The sequence below is a fragment of the Schistocerca americana genome, chromosome 3, assembly GCF_021461395.2.
Source record: "Schistocerca americana isolate TAMUIC-IGC-003095 chromosome 3, iqSchAmer2.1, whole genome shotgun sequence".
Lineage (NCBI taxonomy): Eukaryota > Metazoa > Arthropoda > Insecta > Orthoptera > Acrididae > Schistocerca > Schistocerca americana.
The window spans coordinates 39,300,436-39,316,835 of record NC_060121.1 but is presented as its reverse complement, the minus strand read 5'-3'; the positions used below and the strand labels follow the sequence as shown (position 1 = coordinate 39,316,835).

Below are 16,400 nucleotides of genomic sequence, written 5' to 3'. Positions count from 1 at the left end.
ATCAAAACCGGCTTCCATTTTTCTCCCAGTAAGACAGTTTGTGTTAATTTTTGGCAACGTAAGGAGTTTCTTCCGCCCTCCTTACATCTAGGTCCTGTCAACCTTCCGTTTTCAGAAGTCATTAAATTCTTGGGTCTTATGTTTGACAGAAAACTGTGCTGGTCCTCCCACGTTTCCTATTTTTCGGCTCGCTGTCTGCGATCCCTTAACACCCTCCGTGTCCTGAATGGTACCTCCTGGGGAGCGGACCAAGTGGTCCTTCTCCGCCTCTATCGCGCCTTAGTGCGCTTGAAATTGGACTATGGAAGCATAGTCTACTCCTCTGCTCGGCCGTCTATTCTTCGGCGTCTCGACTCTATCCACCACCGTGGATTACGTTTAGTGTCTGGAGCTTTTTACACCAGCCCTGTGGAAAGCCTTTATGCTGAGACTGCTGAACCTCCGCTGTCCAATTGGCGAGCAGTCCTTCTGAGTCGTTATGCTAGCCATCTGTCTTCCATGCCTGCTAATCCAGCCCATGACCTTTCTTTCGACGCCTCCTTTGATGTAGGGTATGCAGGCCGCCCCTCCTCCCTACTACCACCGGGAGTCCGCTTCCGTCAACTGCTCCATTCTCTTTCCTTCCGCTTTCCTAAAACCTTCTTGACAACTTGGGGTACAGCACCGCCTTGGCTCCGTCCCCGGATCTGCCTGCTCCGTGACCTTTGTCAATTTCCCAAGGATGGTACCCCTTCACTTGTTTATCGTCGGGCATTTGCTGCTCTATGTGCACAAATGACGGACGCAACATTTATTTACACCGACGGCTCGAAAACATCGTTAGATGTAGGGAGTGCCTATATTGTTGGCGACACCCCAAATCACTTTCGGCTTCCCGACCAGTGTTCGGTTTATACTGCGGAGCTTTACGCTGTTCTCCAGGCTGTCCACTACATCCGCCGCCATCAGCGGATACAGTACGTTATCTGCTCAGATTCTCTCAGCTCTCTCCTCAGTCTCCACACTCTTTATCCTGTGCACCATCTGGTCCACCGGATTCAGGACTGTCTGCGCTTGCTCCACCTGGGGGGCGTCTCGGTGGTGTTCCTCTGGCTCCCGGGACACGTTGGTATCTGTGGAAATGAGGCGGCCGATATTGCAGCCAAGGGTGCAGTCTCTCTTCCTCGGCCAGCTATTCAATCAATTCCTTTCGCCGATCTACGGAGTGTTCTATGTCGACTTGTTGTTCATTTATGGCACACGCATTGATAGACACTTGCCCATAATAAATTGCGGGACATAAAAACTTTTCCTTGTGCTTGGACCTCTTCCTCCCGAACGCGTCGTCGGGAGGAGGTAATTTTGACTAGACTCCGGATAGGGCACTGTCTTTTTAGCCATTGACATCTTTTAAGCGGCGATCCTCCCCCACTCTGTCCCCACTGCTCTCAGCTGTGGACAGTAAGACACCTTTTAATTGAGTGCCCCTATTTTAATCCATTACACTGCCGTCTACAGCTATCGCCTGATATATCGTCGATTTTAGCAGATGACAGGCGCTCAGCCGACCGCGTTCTCAAGTTTATTAGTGCCAGTGAAATGACGTCAGTCATTTGAAGCTTTTTTTGGGGACAACCAACCCCTTTCTGTAGTGGATTTTTAAGCCTTCCTTCTGCTTTTAGTTTCTCCAATTTTATGACTTTCGTTCTCATTGCTGCTGGTTTTCAATTTCGGTTTTTTACTGTTTCCTAAGTCACGGACCGGGCGCTAATGACCATAGAAGTTTTGCGCCCTAAAAACCAAAACAAAAAAAAACCGGTTTTCTTTGCGCAATGAGCCACCTCCACTTTGTGGTTGTGGAGCCTTCCGGTCCGTAGCTCACATTTTGGTGGAATGCCCCCTTCTTTTGGCTATGCGTACTAAGTACAGACTTCTTACCTTTAATGTTGGCTTAAGATTCGCGGATGGTCAAACTGACTCTGTTTCCTCCGTGAAAGTGGTTTTTATTCTCAGTTTAAAGGTTTTTAATCTCATTCTGGTGTTGGGGTGTCTCCCACTGTAAGCTGTGTTTGGAGATTCCTGACTCCCCACCCTGGCCAAGGTCCTCTTTTCTCTCCCTTTTACTCTGTTTTTTATCGCTTTTTAGGTTTGGGTAGTGTCCTTTTACAGTACGCACATTTACATTCTAGCGGTTGAATGCTTTTGAATAGCAGGTGGTCTTGCGTGTACTGCATTTAAACTAACTTTGTGTTTTGCCTTACAGCAGGTCTCGTCATGGGGGAAGCATCATCAGAGAGGTCCACCACATGAGTGTCTAGGGAAGTGATTCCAGTGGTGGTTTCCTGTTCCCTTCCACTAATGATGACGAAATAACGAGGACAACACGTCACCCAGTCCCCCCTTGCGGGTCTGGGGGTTAGAAAAGACCCGAGTTATTCCATCCTGTCTTACGAGGCAACTAAAAGGAATTTCACACATTTCGGCCTTTATGTGACTGTCCCCTGTAGGGTTTGACCTCCATTCTTCAAAATTTTCCCTAAGAGTGAGCCAGTTGGGGAAGGGCGCCTTACAAGGTGCATCGTGTCCATCGTGAATTGAGATCTTTAGCCCACTTTCTCGTCGTCGCATTGCAGTCCTGCCTATTCTCCATCTCTTGGGCGAGGACACCTTCTTGGGTGCGTTTCCCACCATGCACTATGCAGTGCCAATTTCTGCTTCGACGATGACCATGGACTTCTTTGCACCTGATGTCCAGCACGGTAGCCGGTACGTTGTGGTGGGGCTGCCGTGTACGCTGTTGATTGCAGCCCCCAGACCACATGGGGATTGCTCTGTTGATGCCTGTCCCGTTTACTCACCACGTATGCCAAGGGGTAGATGCCCATCCCCCTGGGGCATCGGGACTCGTGGCAATGGCCATCCTGCCAGGTGGCCTTTGCTGTGGCGCCCGTGGGGAGGGCCCCTGGTCGGATTGGGTGGCATCAGGGCAGATTACACACGATAAAGCATAGTCCATCATCATCTGTTGCTGGTGGTGAAACACCAGCAGTCTCTAAGTGATCACGAGATCAATTCAACGCACAGAAGTATGACCCCAAATCGTTCCCCTCCCTGGCCACACTGTGGGGAGGAATGTCAGGCTAAGGATGGCAGCGGAACTTATTCGCCCTGGTACCTTGTATGTTCAAGAGCTGATTGGGAATCTTTCATGATGATGAAGCCTCAGCTTTTTGTTGAGCATTTAGAGGACAAGTTCGGGGAGGTGGAGGGCTTGTCCAAAATGAGATCTGGGTCAGTCTTGATCAATATAGCATCTTCTGCCCAGTCACGGGAGTTACTCGCTTGTGACAAGTTGGGGGATGTTTCTGTAACCATCACACCCCATAAGAGCTTAAATATGATCCAGGGTATCATATTTCACAGCGGTCTTCTTTTGCAGTCCGACAATGAGCTGCACACCAATTTAGTGGCGAGGTGTACATTTCGTACGGCGTGTCCACCGGGGTCCGAACGATAATCAGGTTGCCACTGGTGCCTTCATCTTGGTGTTTGAGGGTGATACATTGCCCGAGAAGGTCAAGATGATGGTCTACCAGTGTGATGTTAAGCCCTATATTCCTCCCCCGATGCAGTGCTTAAAGTGCTGGAAGTTCGGCCATATGTCTTCCCGCGGTATTCACATGCTGAGATTGCGGACACCCATCACATCACGATACTCCATGTGCCCCGCCTCCCATCTGTGTCAACTGTGGAGAGCACCATTCACCTTGCTCGCCTGACGGCAGGATTCTCCAGAAAGAAAGGAAAATCATGGAGTGCAAGACACTGGACGGGCTGACCTACACCGAGGCTAAGAGAAAATTTGAACGCCTGCATCCTCTGCGTATATCATCTTCTGCCGCCACTACAACAGTTCTGGCACCATCAGCTCTGCCAACCCAGGTCACCTCTCAAACCCAGAAGACTACACCTCCCCCCTTGATGGTGGGGGGGGGGCGGCATTTTCCTCCCTGTTGCTCCTACACCACCTACTACAGGAGCAAACACCCCCCCGCCCCCAATCCATCGGGGACATCTGTCCCCACTTCTAAGCTGGAGAAGTGTAAGCCTTCTTCGGCTTCTCTGGCTAGGAAGGGGTCCCTTGGGTCACTCCCTTTCCAGGTTTCTTGTAGTGGGAAAGACGACACCCGCCAGTGGCTGAAGAGCCCAAAAGCAGCTGGTCATACGGCTTCACGCTCATCCTCAGTCCCGGAGACTGAGCCAGGGAAACCCAAGGAGCAGTGAGAGAAATCCATGAAGAAAACCCCTAAGAAAAAGGAAATTGTGGTGGCACCCACACCACCGCTACCTACAAGCTCTGGAGCTGAGGATCTAGTGGAGATTTTGGCATCCGCTGAGGACCTAGATCTCGCCAGAACCTCAGACACAGTGGATATAGATTGCTCAGGCAATAAATCAGTGGCAACAAGTGACTCTGAGGTGTAAACTGCCTCATTGAATGTACCATGCCTTCCCAGTCTCATGATGTCAATTGCGGTGGTTTTTTCCACCACATGGCTGAGCTACGGCAACTGTTACGCTTTACACCTGCTATTTGCATTGCCCTCCAGGAAACGTGGTTCCAAGCTATGCGGACCCCTGCCCTCCGTGGCTATAAGGGATATTACAGGAACCGTAGCGACTATAATCGAGTGTCGGGTAGAGTTTGCATTTATGTCCTAAACTCGGTCTGTGGTGAACATGTGCCCCTTCAAACCCCTCTTGAAACTGTGTTTGTCAGAATAAGGATCACACATGAAATAGCTGTCTGCAGTGTATATCTGCCTCCAGATAGTGCAGTACCCCTGAATGTATTAGCTGCACTGATTCATCAACTCCCTAAACCTTTCCTACTTCGGGGACATTTTAATGCCCATAACCCCTTGTGGGATGGTACCACGCTTAATGACAGAGTGAGAGACGTCGAAACTTTACTGATGCAATTCGACCTCTGCCTCTTAAATACTGGGGCTGCCACACATTTCAGTGTGGCTCATGATAGTTATGGCCGTTGATTTATCAATTTGCAGCCCAGTATTTCTCCCATCTATCCACAGGAGAGCACATGACGACGTGTGTGGTGGTGACCACTTCCCCATTTTCCTATCACACCCCTGGTATCATGCCCATGGACGCCTGCCCAGATGGGCTTTGAACAAGGTGGACTGGGGAACTTTCACCTCTGTTGTCACCGCTGAATCTCCACCACATGGTAACATCGATGTGAAGGTTGAGCAGGTGACTAGCACAATTGTTTCTGCAGCAGAAAATGCGATTCCTTGCTCTTTAGGGTGCCTGAGGTGTAAGGCAGTCCCTTGGTGGTCGCAGAAAGTGGCTGAAGCAATTACGGAGAGTTGGCGAGCTCTACAGTGGCATAAGCCGCACCCTTCCCTGGAGGACCTCATAGCTTTTAAACGGCTCTGTGCCTGTATTCCTTACCTTATCAAACAACGGAAGAAGGAGTGTTGGGAGACATAAGTCTCCACCATTGGGTGCCACAAGTCACCTTCCCAAGTCTGGGTAAAGATTGTCTTTTCGAGTACCAAGCCCCGGTGTCACCATAAATGATGAGTTATGTACAGACGCAAACGCGATTGCCGAGGACTTTGCAGAGCACTTTGCTCGAGCCTCTGCGTTGGAGAATTACCCCCGAGCCATTCGCACACTCAAACGGCGGCTAGAAGGGAGCGTCCTCGCATTCAATACATGCTGCAGTGAATCCTATAACGCCCCTTTACTGAGTGGGAGCTCCTCATTGCCCTTGCACATTGCCCTGACACAGCTCCTGGGCCTGATCGCATCCACAGTCAGATGATTAAACATCTCTCATCTGACTACAAGTGATATCTCCTAGTCGTCTTGAACTGGATCTGGTGCCATGGTGTCTTCCCATCAGTGGTGGGAGAGCACCATCATTCCGGTGCTCAAACTCAGTAAAAACCTGCTTCATGTGCATAGCTATTGGCCTATCAGTCTCAACAACGTTCTTTGTAAGCTGCTGGGACGTATGGTATGTCGGCAGTTGGGTTGGGCCCTGGAATCAGGTGGCTTGCTGGCTCCATGTCAGGGCTGCTCTACCACTGATAATCTTGTGTCCATTGAGTCTGCCATCCGAACAGCCTTTTACAGACAGCAGCACTTGATTGCCGTCTCTTTTGACTAACATAAAGCATACGACATCACTTGGTGATGTCGTATCCTTGCCACATTGTATGTGTTGGGTCTCTGGGAACCACTCCAGATTTTTATCCAAAACCCTCTGTCCCTCTGTACTTTCCGTGTACGAGTTGGTGACTCCCATAGTTCCATCCATATCCAGGAAAATGGAGTCCTGCAGGGCTCTGTATTGAGCATGTCTCTATTTTTAGTGTCCTTTAATGGTCTAGCAGTGGCTGTAGGGCCCTCAGTCTCACCTTCTATGCAGACGACTTCTGCATTTCGTACTGCTGCTCCAGTACTGTTGCTGAACGGCGCCTCCAGGGAGACATCCACAAGGCGCAGTCATGGGCTCTAGCCCACAGCTTCCAGTTTTCAGCCGCAAAGTCATGTGTCATGCACTTCTGTCGGCGTCGTACTGTTCATCCGGAACCCACACTTTATCTTAATGATCATCCACCCACTGTAGTGGAGGCATATCAATTCGTAGGACTGGTTTTCGACTTCCGTTTGACTTGGCTCCCTCATCTTCGCCAGCTTAAGCAGAAGTGGTGGCAGCACCTCAATGCCCTCTGTTGCTTGAGCAACACCAATTGGGGTACAGATCTCTATACGCTGCTGCAGCTCTACAGAGCCCTTGTCCAATCCCAAATGGACTATGGGAGTGTGGTTTATGGTTCGGAAGCGCCTTCAGCATTGCATTTACTCGATCCTGTGCACCACTGTGGGGTTCGATTAGCGACAGTAGCTTCTAAGACGAGTCCGGTGACCAGCATACTGGTGGAGGCTGGTGTCTCTCCACTGCAGATGAGACGTGCGCAACTGCTTGCCAGTTACACAGCACACATTCATAGTTCCCCTGAGCATCTGAATTACCGTCTCCTTTTCCCACCCGCGGCAGTCCATCTCCTGCATCGGCGGCCCAGATTGGGGTTAACGATTGTGGTTTGCGTGCGGTCCCTTCTCTCCGAACTGGAGTCCTTCCCTTTACCACGTCTATTTGTGGTCTGTTCACGTACGTCTCCATGGTGTACACCTTGGTCGCAGCTTCGTCTGGACCTTCTGCATGGCCCTAAGGACTACATTAACCCCGCCACTCTCCCCTGTTGCTTCCTCGCTATTCTTGACGTGTTCCAGGACTCTAAAGTGGTTTACATCAACGGCTCAATGACTGATGGTCACGTAGGCTTCGCATATGTTCATGGAGGACATGTTGAGCAGCACTCCTTCCCAGTTTGCTGCAATGTTTTCACTGCAGAGCTGGCGGCCATATCTTGTGCTGTTGAGTACATCCGCTCATGCCCTGGCGAGTCGTTTCTCCCGTGTACTGACTCATTGAGTACCCTACAAGCTATCGACCAGTACTACCCTCGCCACCCTCTGGTAGTGTCCATTCAGGAGTCCATCTATGCCTACCTAGATACTGCCTACAGGACTTTGGAGAAAAGAGAACCACTTGTATGAATATCAAGAGCTCAGATGTAAACCCAGTTCTAAACAAAGAAGGGAAAGCAGAAAGGTGGAGAGAGTATATAGAGGGCCTATACAAGGGCAATGTACTTGAGGACAATATTATGGAAACGGAAGAGGATGAAGATGAAATGGGAGATATGATACTGCGTGAAGAGTTTGACAGAGCACTGAAAGACTTGAGTCGAAACAAGGCCCCGGGAGTAGACAACATTCCATTAGAACGACTGACGGCCTTGGGAGAGCCAGTCCTGACAAAACTCTACCATCTGGTGAGCAAGATGTATGAGACAGGTGAAATACCCTCAGACTTCAAGAAGAATAATAATTCCGATCCCAAAGAAAGCAGGTGCTGACAGAAGTGAAAATTACCGAACAATCAGTTTAATAACTCACGGCTGCAAAATACTAATGTGTATTCTCTACAGACAAATGGAAAAACTGGTAGAAGCTGACCTCGGGGAAGATCAGTTTGGATGCCGTAGAAATATTGGAACACGTGAGGCAATACTGACCCTACGACTTATCTTAGAAGCTAGATTAAGGAAAGGCAAACCTACGTTTCTAGCATTTGTAGACTTAGAGAAAGCTTTTGACAATGTTGACTGGAATACTCTCTTTCAAATTCTAAAGGTGGCAGGGGTAGAATACAGGGAGCGAAAGGCTATTTACAATTTGTATAGAAACCAGATGGCAGTTATGAGAGTCGAGGGACATGAAAGGGAAGCAGTGGTTGGGAAGGGAGTGAGACAGGGTTGTAGCCTGTCCCCGATGCTATTCAATCTTTATATTGAGCAAGCAGTGAAGGAAACAAAAGAAAAATTCGGAGTAGGTATTAAAATCCATGGAGAAGCAATAAAAACTTTGAGGTTCTCTGATGACATTGTAATTTGTCAGACAGCAAAGGACTTGGAAGAGCAGTTGAACGGAATGGACAGTGTCTTGAAAGGAGGATATAAGATGAACATCAACAAAAGCAAAACGAGGATAGTGGAATGTAGTCGAATTAAGTCGGGTGATGCTGAGGGAATTAGATTAGGAAATGAGACACTTAAAGTAGTAAAGGAATTTTGCTATTTGGGGAGCAAAATAACTGATGATGGTCGAAGCAGAGAGGATATAAAATGTAGATTGGCAATGGTAAGGAAAGCGTTTCTGAAGAAGAGAAATTCGTTAACATCGAGTATTGATTTAAGTGTCAGGAAGTCGTTTCTGAAAGTATTTGTTTGGAGTGTAGCCATGTATGGAAGTGAAACATGGATGATAACTAGTTTGGACAAGAACAGAATAGAAGCTTTCGAAATGTGGTGCTACAGAAGAATGCTGAAGATTAGATGGGTTGATCATATAACTAATGAGGAGGTATTGAATAGGATTGGGGAGAAGAGAAGTTTGTGGCACAACTTAACTAGAAGAAGGGATCGGTTGGTAGGACATGTTCTGAGGCATCATCAAGGGATCACCAATTTAGTATTGGAGGGCAGCGTGGAGGGTAAAAATCGTAGAGGGAGACCAAGAGATGAATACACTAAACAGATTCAGAAGGATGTAGGTTGCAGTAGATACTGGAAGATCAAGAAGCTTGCACAGGATAGAGTAGCATGGAGAGCTGCATCAAACCAAATGTGATTTGAGACTTTCTCGGCGTATTCCATTCGTGAAATCTTCTCGGGTGATCAGCCGAGTAAAGGCGTCGTCTTCTCGCAACGTTTCGAAGGGTTTCGTACCCATCATCTTCAAGCGAAGTGTCGAGATGCTGTGTTGCGCGCAACACAGCATCTCGACACTTCGCTTGAAGATGATGGGTACGAAACCCTTCGAAACGTTGCGAGAAGACGACGCCTTTACTCGGCTGATCACCCGAGAAGATTTCACGAATGCATCAAACCAGTCTCCGGACTGAAGACCACAACAACAACCATAACTATGCCCTGGAACAGTCCCGCTGCTCCATGGTGTTTGTGTGGATCCCAGGACACGTGGGAATCCCTGGTAACGAACTTGCCGACAGGCTGGCCAAACAGGCGACGCGGAAACCGCTTCTGTAGATAGGCATATCCGAAGTTGACCTGCGTTCTTTCTTACACTACCGGGTTTTCCAGCTTTGGGAGACTGAATGGCATAACAGCATGCACAACAAACTGTGTGTCATTAAGGAAGCAGTTGTCCTCTGCTGGCTCCGCATTAGCCATACGTGGCTAACCTATTGTTACCTACTATGTCGGGAGGACGCACCTCAGTGTCACTGTGGCTCCCAAATGGCAGTGGTCCACCTCTTCCTGGACTGTCCACTTTTAGCCACCCTGCGACAGACTTTTAACTTCCCCAGCACCCTGCCTTTGGTGTTGGGCGACAATGCCTCCACAGCTGCTTTAGTTTTACACTTTATCCGTGAGAGTGGGTTTTATACTTCTGTGTAGGTTTTAGTGCATGTCCTTTGTCCCTCCGTGTCCTCCACCCTAGTGCTTTTAGGGTGGAGGTTTCAATGTGTTGCAGAGTGGCTGGCTTTCCCATTTATTTCCATGGTTGGCCATCCACTGTAATCTGCTTTCATGCTTTACTCCCTTCTGTTTCTAGTGTCTCTCTCTTGTTTTATTGTCCTCTTTTGTTTCTTTTAGTATTTCTTGCCTTCCCTTCATTCTTGTGGCTTTTCCTTTCTTTCCGTTTTGTGTTATATATTTCGTCCGTTTTATTCTCACCCTTCTGGCATTGTTTTATTAGGAGCAAGGGACCGATGACCTCGTAGTTTGGTCGCTTCTCTCTCTTTCAACCAACCAACACTCAGTCTACGAGCGGGGAATATCCCCGGCCCAGCTCGGAATCGAACCCAGACCCCTTGGCGTGACAGACCACCGCTCTGACCACTCAGCTGTCAGGGCGGACTGTACTGCATCAGAGGTGGGACATTTCCTGCATCTAGCATAGCCTTGGGGTTGCCCACTTTATGACTTCGCCCCCTTTTGTTTTCATCATTGACAACACAACTGCACTTTCATGTTTTTTAGCCTTTTAACTTTTATCGTTATGACTCTTCTGAGATGTAAATCCGTCCGAATGGACTGCCTTTGAATCAAGGGACTGACGACCTTGCTGTTTGGTCCCTTAAACCCCTATCAACCAACCCACCAACCAACCCATTATTGCCCGTCTCCCACTGGACATCTCAGGCTCCCTTTTTGTTAATGATTTCGCCATCTATTGCAGTTTGCCACGGACTTGTCTCTTTGAGTGGCATTTTCAGTGTTGTCTCGATTGTCTTTACTTGTGGAGCATAGACAGCAGCTTTTGCTCTCCCAATGACATAACCATTTGTATGAATTCGGTTTCTGCCACTGTATTTACATCTTGGGCTTGCGGCTCTTTCGTTCATTGCAACTATGAAATTCCTAGGGCTCATGCTCGATAGGAAACTTTCTTTGTCCTCCCACGTCTTACATAGCCACCTGTTGTACTCGGTCTCTGAATGCCATACGTGTCCTCAGCAGTACTTCCTGGGGAGGGGATCGGACCACCTTCCTCCGTTCATACCAGTCCCTTGTCTGTTGGGAACTATACTGCTGGAGTTTTGGTTACGCATCTACATGTCCATCCATCTTACGCTAAACACAATCGATCATCGTGGAATCCGATTGGCCACTGGTGCATTTTACACTAGCCTGGTTGAGAGTTTCTATGTAGAAGCTGTCAAACTACCGCAGTCATACTGCTGTAATTTTCTCCTCGGCAGATACGCATGCTGTTTATCTGCAATGCGTGGCCACTCCTCCTGTGCCTCCTTCGATAACTCCTTTGATTGCCAGTATGGGGCGCATCCCTCTTCTCTGTTACCTCCTGGACTTCACTTTTGGCTGTTGCTCTAGTGGCTCGACTTCCACACTACCTGCCACTCTTACCCAATCGGTGTAAACCCTTCACCACCTTGGCTTTGTGCTCCAGCCCCTCTTCATCTTTGACTTCACTAGCTTCCTAAGGACTCTACTCCAGACTCTCTCTATCACTGTAAGTTTCTTGATTTCGCATGGAACTTTGTGCTAGTACCTTTGTGTACACTGATGGCTAACCGTTTTGTCGGGTGTGCTTTCATTGTTGGCACACACGCTTTTCGGTACCATCTTCTGAAACACTGCTCAGTATTTACAGCGGAGCTCTTCGTCCTGTATTCAGGCCATGCAATAGAGTTAGTGACACAGGATTTTCAATTGCATCATCTGCTCAGACTCTCTCAATGCCCGTCAAAACTTCTGTGTGCTGTACACCGCCCATCCTATAGTTCATCAGGTCCAGGAAAGCTTGCACTTGCTCACTCTTGATGGAGCCACTGTTACGTTTGTGGATCCCTGGTCACGTTGGTCTGACAAGAAACGAGGTTTCTGATGCTGCTGCCAAGGCTGCAGTCCTCATGCCTCACTCCGCTAGTTCTTACATCCCTCCCAATGATCTGTGTGTTGCTGTCTGTCAGCAGGTGGTGTCACCATTGGCCTTCCCATCATGGGAACAAGCTCTAGGGAATTAAACCTTTCCCAGCAGCTTGGCTGACCACCTCTCATCTCTCTTGCCCTTATGAGATCATTTTAGCTAGGTTGTATATTGGACACTGTCTTTTTAACCATCGCCATTTGTTAAGTTTTGATCCATCACCACTTTGTGCTTATTGTCCTCAACATTTAACGGTTTGATATTTCCTCACGGAATGCCCTTTTTTTAACCACTTACATTCTAATTTATGTTTGCTGCTTGAGCTATCAGGCATTTTAGCAAATGTCGTGCGGGCTGTTGGCCACGTTTTACTCTTTATCCCTTGTAGCAATATGGTGAAGGACATTTAATCTTTTGTTCAGGACCTCCGTTGTCTCTAAGGTGTATTTTGTGGACCTTTCTCAGAGTCCGTGTTTTTAGCTGTCTTTCGATTGAGCTAATGTGTAACCATTTTTAACTCCTTTTTTGTCTTTGTGTTCTGCGGTTCTGACACACACTTATGATCCTAGCTGTTTTTGTGTCCTAAAACAAAACAAAACAAAGCAAAATTAGATCTGTAAACTGCTGGTGCAGAGATTTATGCTTGCTGTGCCGTGTCGGTATCGATACTGTACGTGTTCTATTTAATCGTAATTTGCATTTTTTTGTTCAAATTTAAATTGCCTGTTTTCAGTGCTGTTGGGTAATGAGACCTGATAACAGTTCTATATTTGATTAAAATTTACAGGTAACATGGCTTATGAAGTTGGCAGTTTATCAAGTCTAATTTCTGGAATAAAAGAAAATAGAAATGAAAAGATTATTTTTCAAAAGAAAGTTATAAAACAACAGTTTCCATTAACTGAGAAAACATCACAAAACAAAAGCAAAACATCCAGCTATGAAAATATTAAAATAAAGTCCAGGTATGTATGTATGATGTATTTTGCCTTACCCTTACTTACCCTTACCCTTTTCCAAACACACATTTGAGATCAAGAGTGATATCAAACTTGGGATGAGAGGACTTAAAAATCAATCTAATCTTGTTCTTCTATGTCCTGAACTGAGAATCAAGGGAGACTTGAGCATGTCTGATTTAACAGAACTCTTTCCACTTTTTCTAGAAAAAGACATTCTAATTGTGTGTTTGTCTGCTAGCCATAAGTTATTTCTGTTATTTCCTAATTAGAAGATTCTGCTAGATTAATGTTGTTCATTGTGTAATATTACTAGGTTTATTTCTGTTTTCAGTGCAATTCAATACCTACCTGTGAAATTTATGACCTAACACACTTTTTTAAACAAGTAGATTTATTATTGAAAGATTTTTCTTCTTTTAAAGTTGTTAAAGGTATCCCTGGATAAAGTTAACCCCCCGCCCTCCTCCCTGGGAGGCTCACAACCCTTTTGTGGGGATGTGCTTGGCTACCATGGGGGCGTCAGCCTGTGCAGTGCTACTTCCCTTCCTGTGCTGCAAGCCTATACTTAAATTTCTTTCCTCCTTTGCCTATCCGTCGAATGATCTTCCTGGTACAGAATCCCTTTGATGTGGTGCATGATTTAGGACTCTAGTTTTCAATTTCACTTCTGGTGCTCTCTATATCTTGTCATTAATAAGTACATCGCTCCCATTGTTTGGTTTGACCTGCCACCACTTTTCCAAATTGTTAGAAGTGTGGATTGTGCAGGTAAGGTCACCCAATGTGTATTATACCTTTGTCTTTTCAGTTTAGCAGCCTTTCTTTATAATAAGGTAATAGTCCAAAACCCAGCACGGTAGCCATAACGTGTGTGTGTGTGTGTGTGTGTGTGTGTGTGTGTGTGTGTGTGTGGGGGGGGGGGGGGGGCTGGGGGTGGGAGGGAATTGGTCATAAAGTACCTGCACAGTGGTAGTCCTCTGACCACACACTGATTGCACTGTTGGTGCCAGAGTTGAACTCTCCACTTGTGTGCTGAGGAGTATGTGCCCATCATAACTTGGGCACGGGGACTCCTAGCAATGGATCACTGGCCAGGTATCTGTTGCTGAGGCTGGGTGGTATCCATGGGAAAAGCCCCCATTCGGAGTAGGTGGCACTATGGCAGGTGACTTGCATATGAAGTGGATGAAGCTTTCCCCCACTGGTCTGTCTCAACAGCCTCTTCCCCCACTGGTGGTCATACAGCCTCAACAGTCTCTTCAGAAGGAAAGAACTTGTTCAGTGCTGAGTGATACATCACCTAAATGTTTCCTTCCTAGCTATGCTGTGGGAGGAATGTAGGGCAAAATGACAAGCAAAGAAATACTGTCCTTAATTCCTGGTTTGTACAGGGGTAGTTGAGGATTCTTTTTTGGCCACCAAGCCTTTATTCATTGTAGAGAATACGGAGGACAAGTTTGTGAAAGTTTCAGCCTTCTCCAAAATGAAACTTGTTTCCAGTTTTGATTAAAACTTCGTCTCCTGCCCAGTCATGGATCTTGCTGACTTGTGACATGCTGGGTAACAATCCTGTGACTATCACTCCTGGTAATTAGTATGAGTCAAGTTATCATTTCCCACCATGACCACATCTTGCAGTCTGACAGGCTGGAGTGATAGGCTGTACACTTAGTCAGTCAGTACATAGGAGGCCAAAGGACAAGAGGATTACTACTGGGACCTTTATGTTGGCCTCTGATGGTGTCTTGTTCCCTGAAAAGATCAAGGTGATGGTGTACCAATCTATTCCGTCCCTCATCTGCGTCAGCTGTGGAGAGCACCATTCTCCTTGCTCATCAGACTCCACTGTCTTTCAGAGAGAGAGAGAGAGAGAGAGAGAGAGAGAGAGAGAGAGAGAGAGAGAGAAGTAGTATAAGATTCTGGACAGACTAACATACCAAGGCTAAGAAAAAGTCATCCGACAGCGGCCCCTCAGGGCTGTTTGACAATGTTTGCACACATGATGGTTGGGGCCTCTCCTGCTCCTGCTGCTTCCCCCACATCTACTTTGGGAGCAATGACTCCCCACCCACCAGGGATGTCAGTCCCAATCCTCCAGCTGCAGATGCATCACTCTAGTCTGGCTTCTCACGCCAGGAAGGGGTCCTCAGGACACTCCCCTGCAGCGTTTCTGCCGGGCTGTAACAGGATTCCGGCCTCTGAAACTAAATCTGGGAAGCCCTCCCAGTCATCTGAACCCCCTAAGGAGAAGAAAGATAAAAAAAAAAATCTTCAAAGGCAAAGGAGATGATGGCCAGATCCCATGCTTTCCACTTCTGTGGCTGAGGCAACATTCCCCATGGCTCCAGATTGCACCACACAGTGCCTATCAACCTGTGTGTGTTGTCATAAGCTCTCAACCGGTGGCACTAGGTGACATCCTGAGGTGTAACCTGCCTCCTTGATCCCTTCATGCCCTCACCTCTCCATTGGAATTATAGCAGTTTTTCCAGCACATAGCAGAGCTATGACATCTCTTAAGCTCCTCCCTTGCTTTCTGCATTGTCTGTCAGGAAACTTGGTTTCCAGCATTGTTTACACCTGCCCTTCATAGTGACGGGGGATATTTTAAGAATCACATCGGGTGCAGTTTGCACATATCTTATGGACTCTGTACACAGCGAACATGTGCTCCTTTTTTTGTTTTTGTGGGGGTCCGCAGCCTAAATGTGTGATCAGCCAGTTTCAAACTTTGGGTCATCTTCAAGCTCCTGAAATAAATTCAAAAATGGTGACAGTCATGTATCTCCTTTCCGATGTACTGTCTGAAATGATTTCTTAGCTCCTCCTGCCTTTCCTATCCTGGGCAACTTCAGTGCCATAACCCTTTTTGGGGTATAACTGCGATTACTGACAATGACATCAAAAACTTACTGGCAGAAGTCGACCTCTGTTCGTGGAATACTGGTGGCCTCATCACTCTTAATTGTGGCACATGGCACTTGGCCATTGCTTTTGCAGTTTCCAGCCCACGTCTTCCCCATCCATCCACTGGAGGGTGTAAGATGACCTGTGTGATAGTGATCACTTCCCAATCTTTCTGGCCCTCTGTCAGCATCACTACTGGGTGCCCATCCAGAGGGGCTCTCAACAGTGCCAACTGGGATGTTTTGTCCTCTACCGTTCTTATCTCCCCGCTACATGTGCAACTGCAGCCATTCTATTGACAGCAGACTTGGCGATCCCATGTTCTTCGGGATCCCTACTTTGGAAGATAGTACCTTGGTGGACTTAAGAAATCACTGAGGCCATTAGTGACTTCAAGTGAGCTCTCCAACGCTATAAATGGCGTCCATTGATGGAGCACCTTATTGCCTTTAAACGGCTTCATGCCAGGGT

At 47.4% G+C, this 16,400-nt stretch overlaps 1 protein-coding gene across 3 annotated transcripts in view; it reads left to right on the top strand.

The window, feature by feature from the left end:
- LOC124606996 (RNA-binding protein 34) overlaps positions 1-16,400 on the top strand; it is a 92,574-nt gene that overhangs the window by 17,328 nt on the left and 58,846 nt on the right. For all 3 annotated transcript variants that reach the window (XM_047139143.1, XM_047139141.1, XM_047139142.1), the window contains exon 2: positions 12,848-13,025. In XM_047139143.1, the coding sequence (XP_046995099.1) occupies positions 12,853-13,025 (173 nt within the window). In that variant the 5' untranslated portion in view covers positions 12,848-12,852. The remainder of the gene's footprint in view (positions 1-12,847; positions 13,026-16,400) is intronic.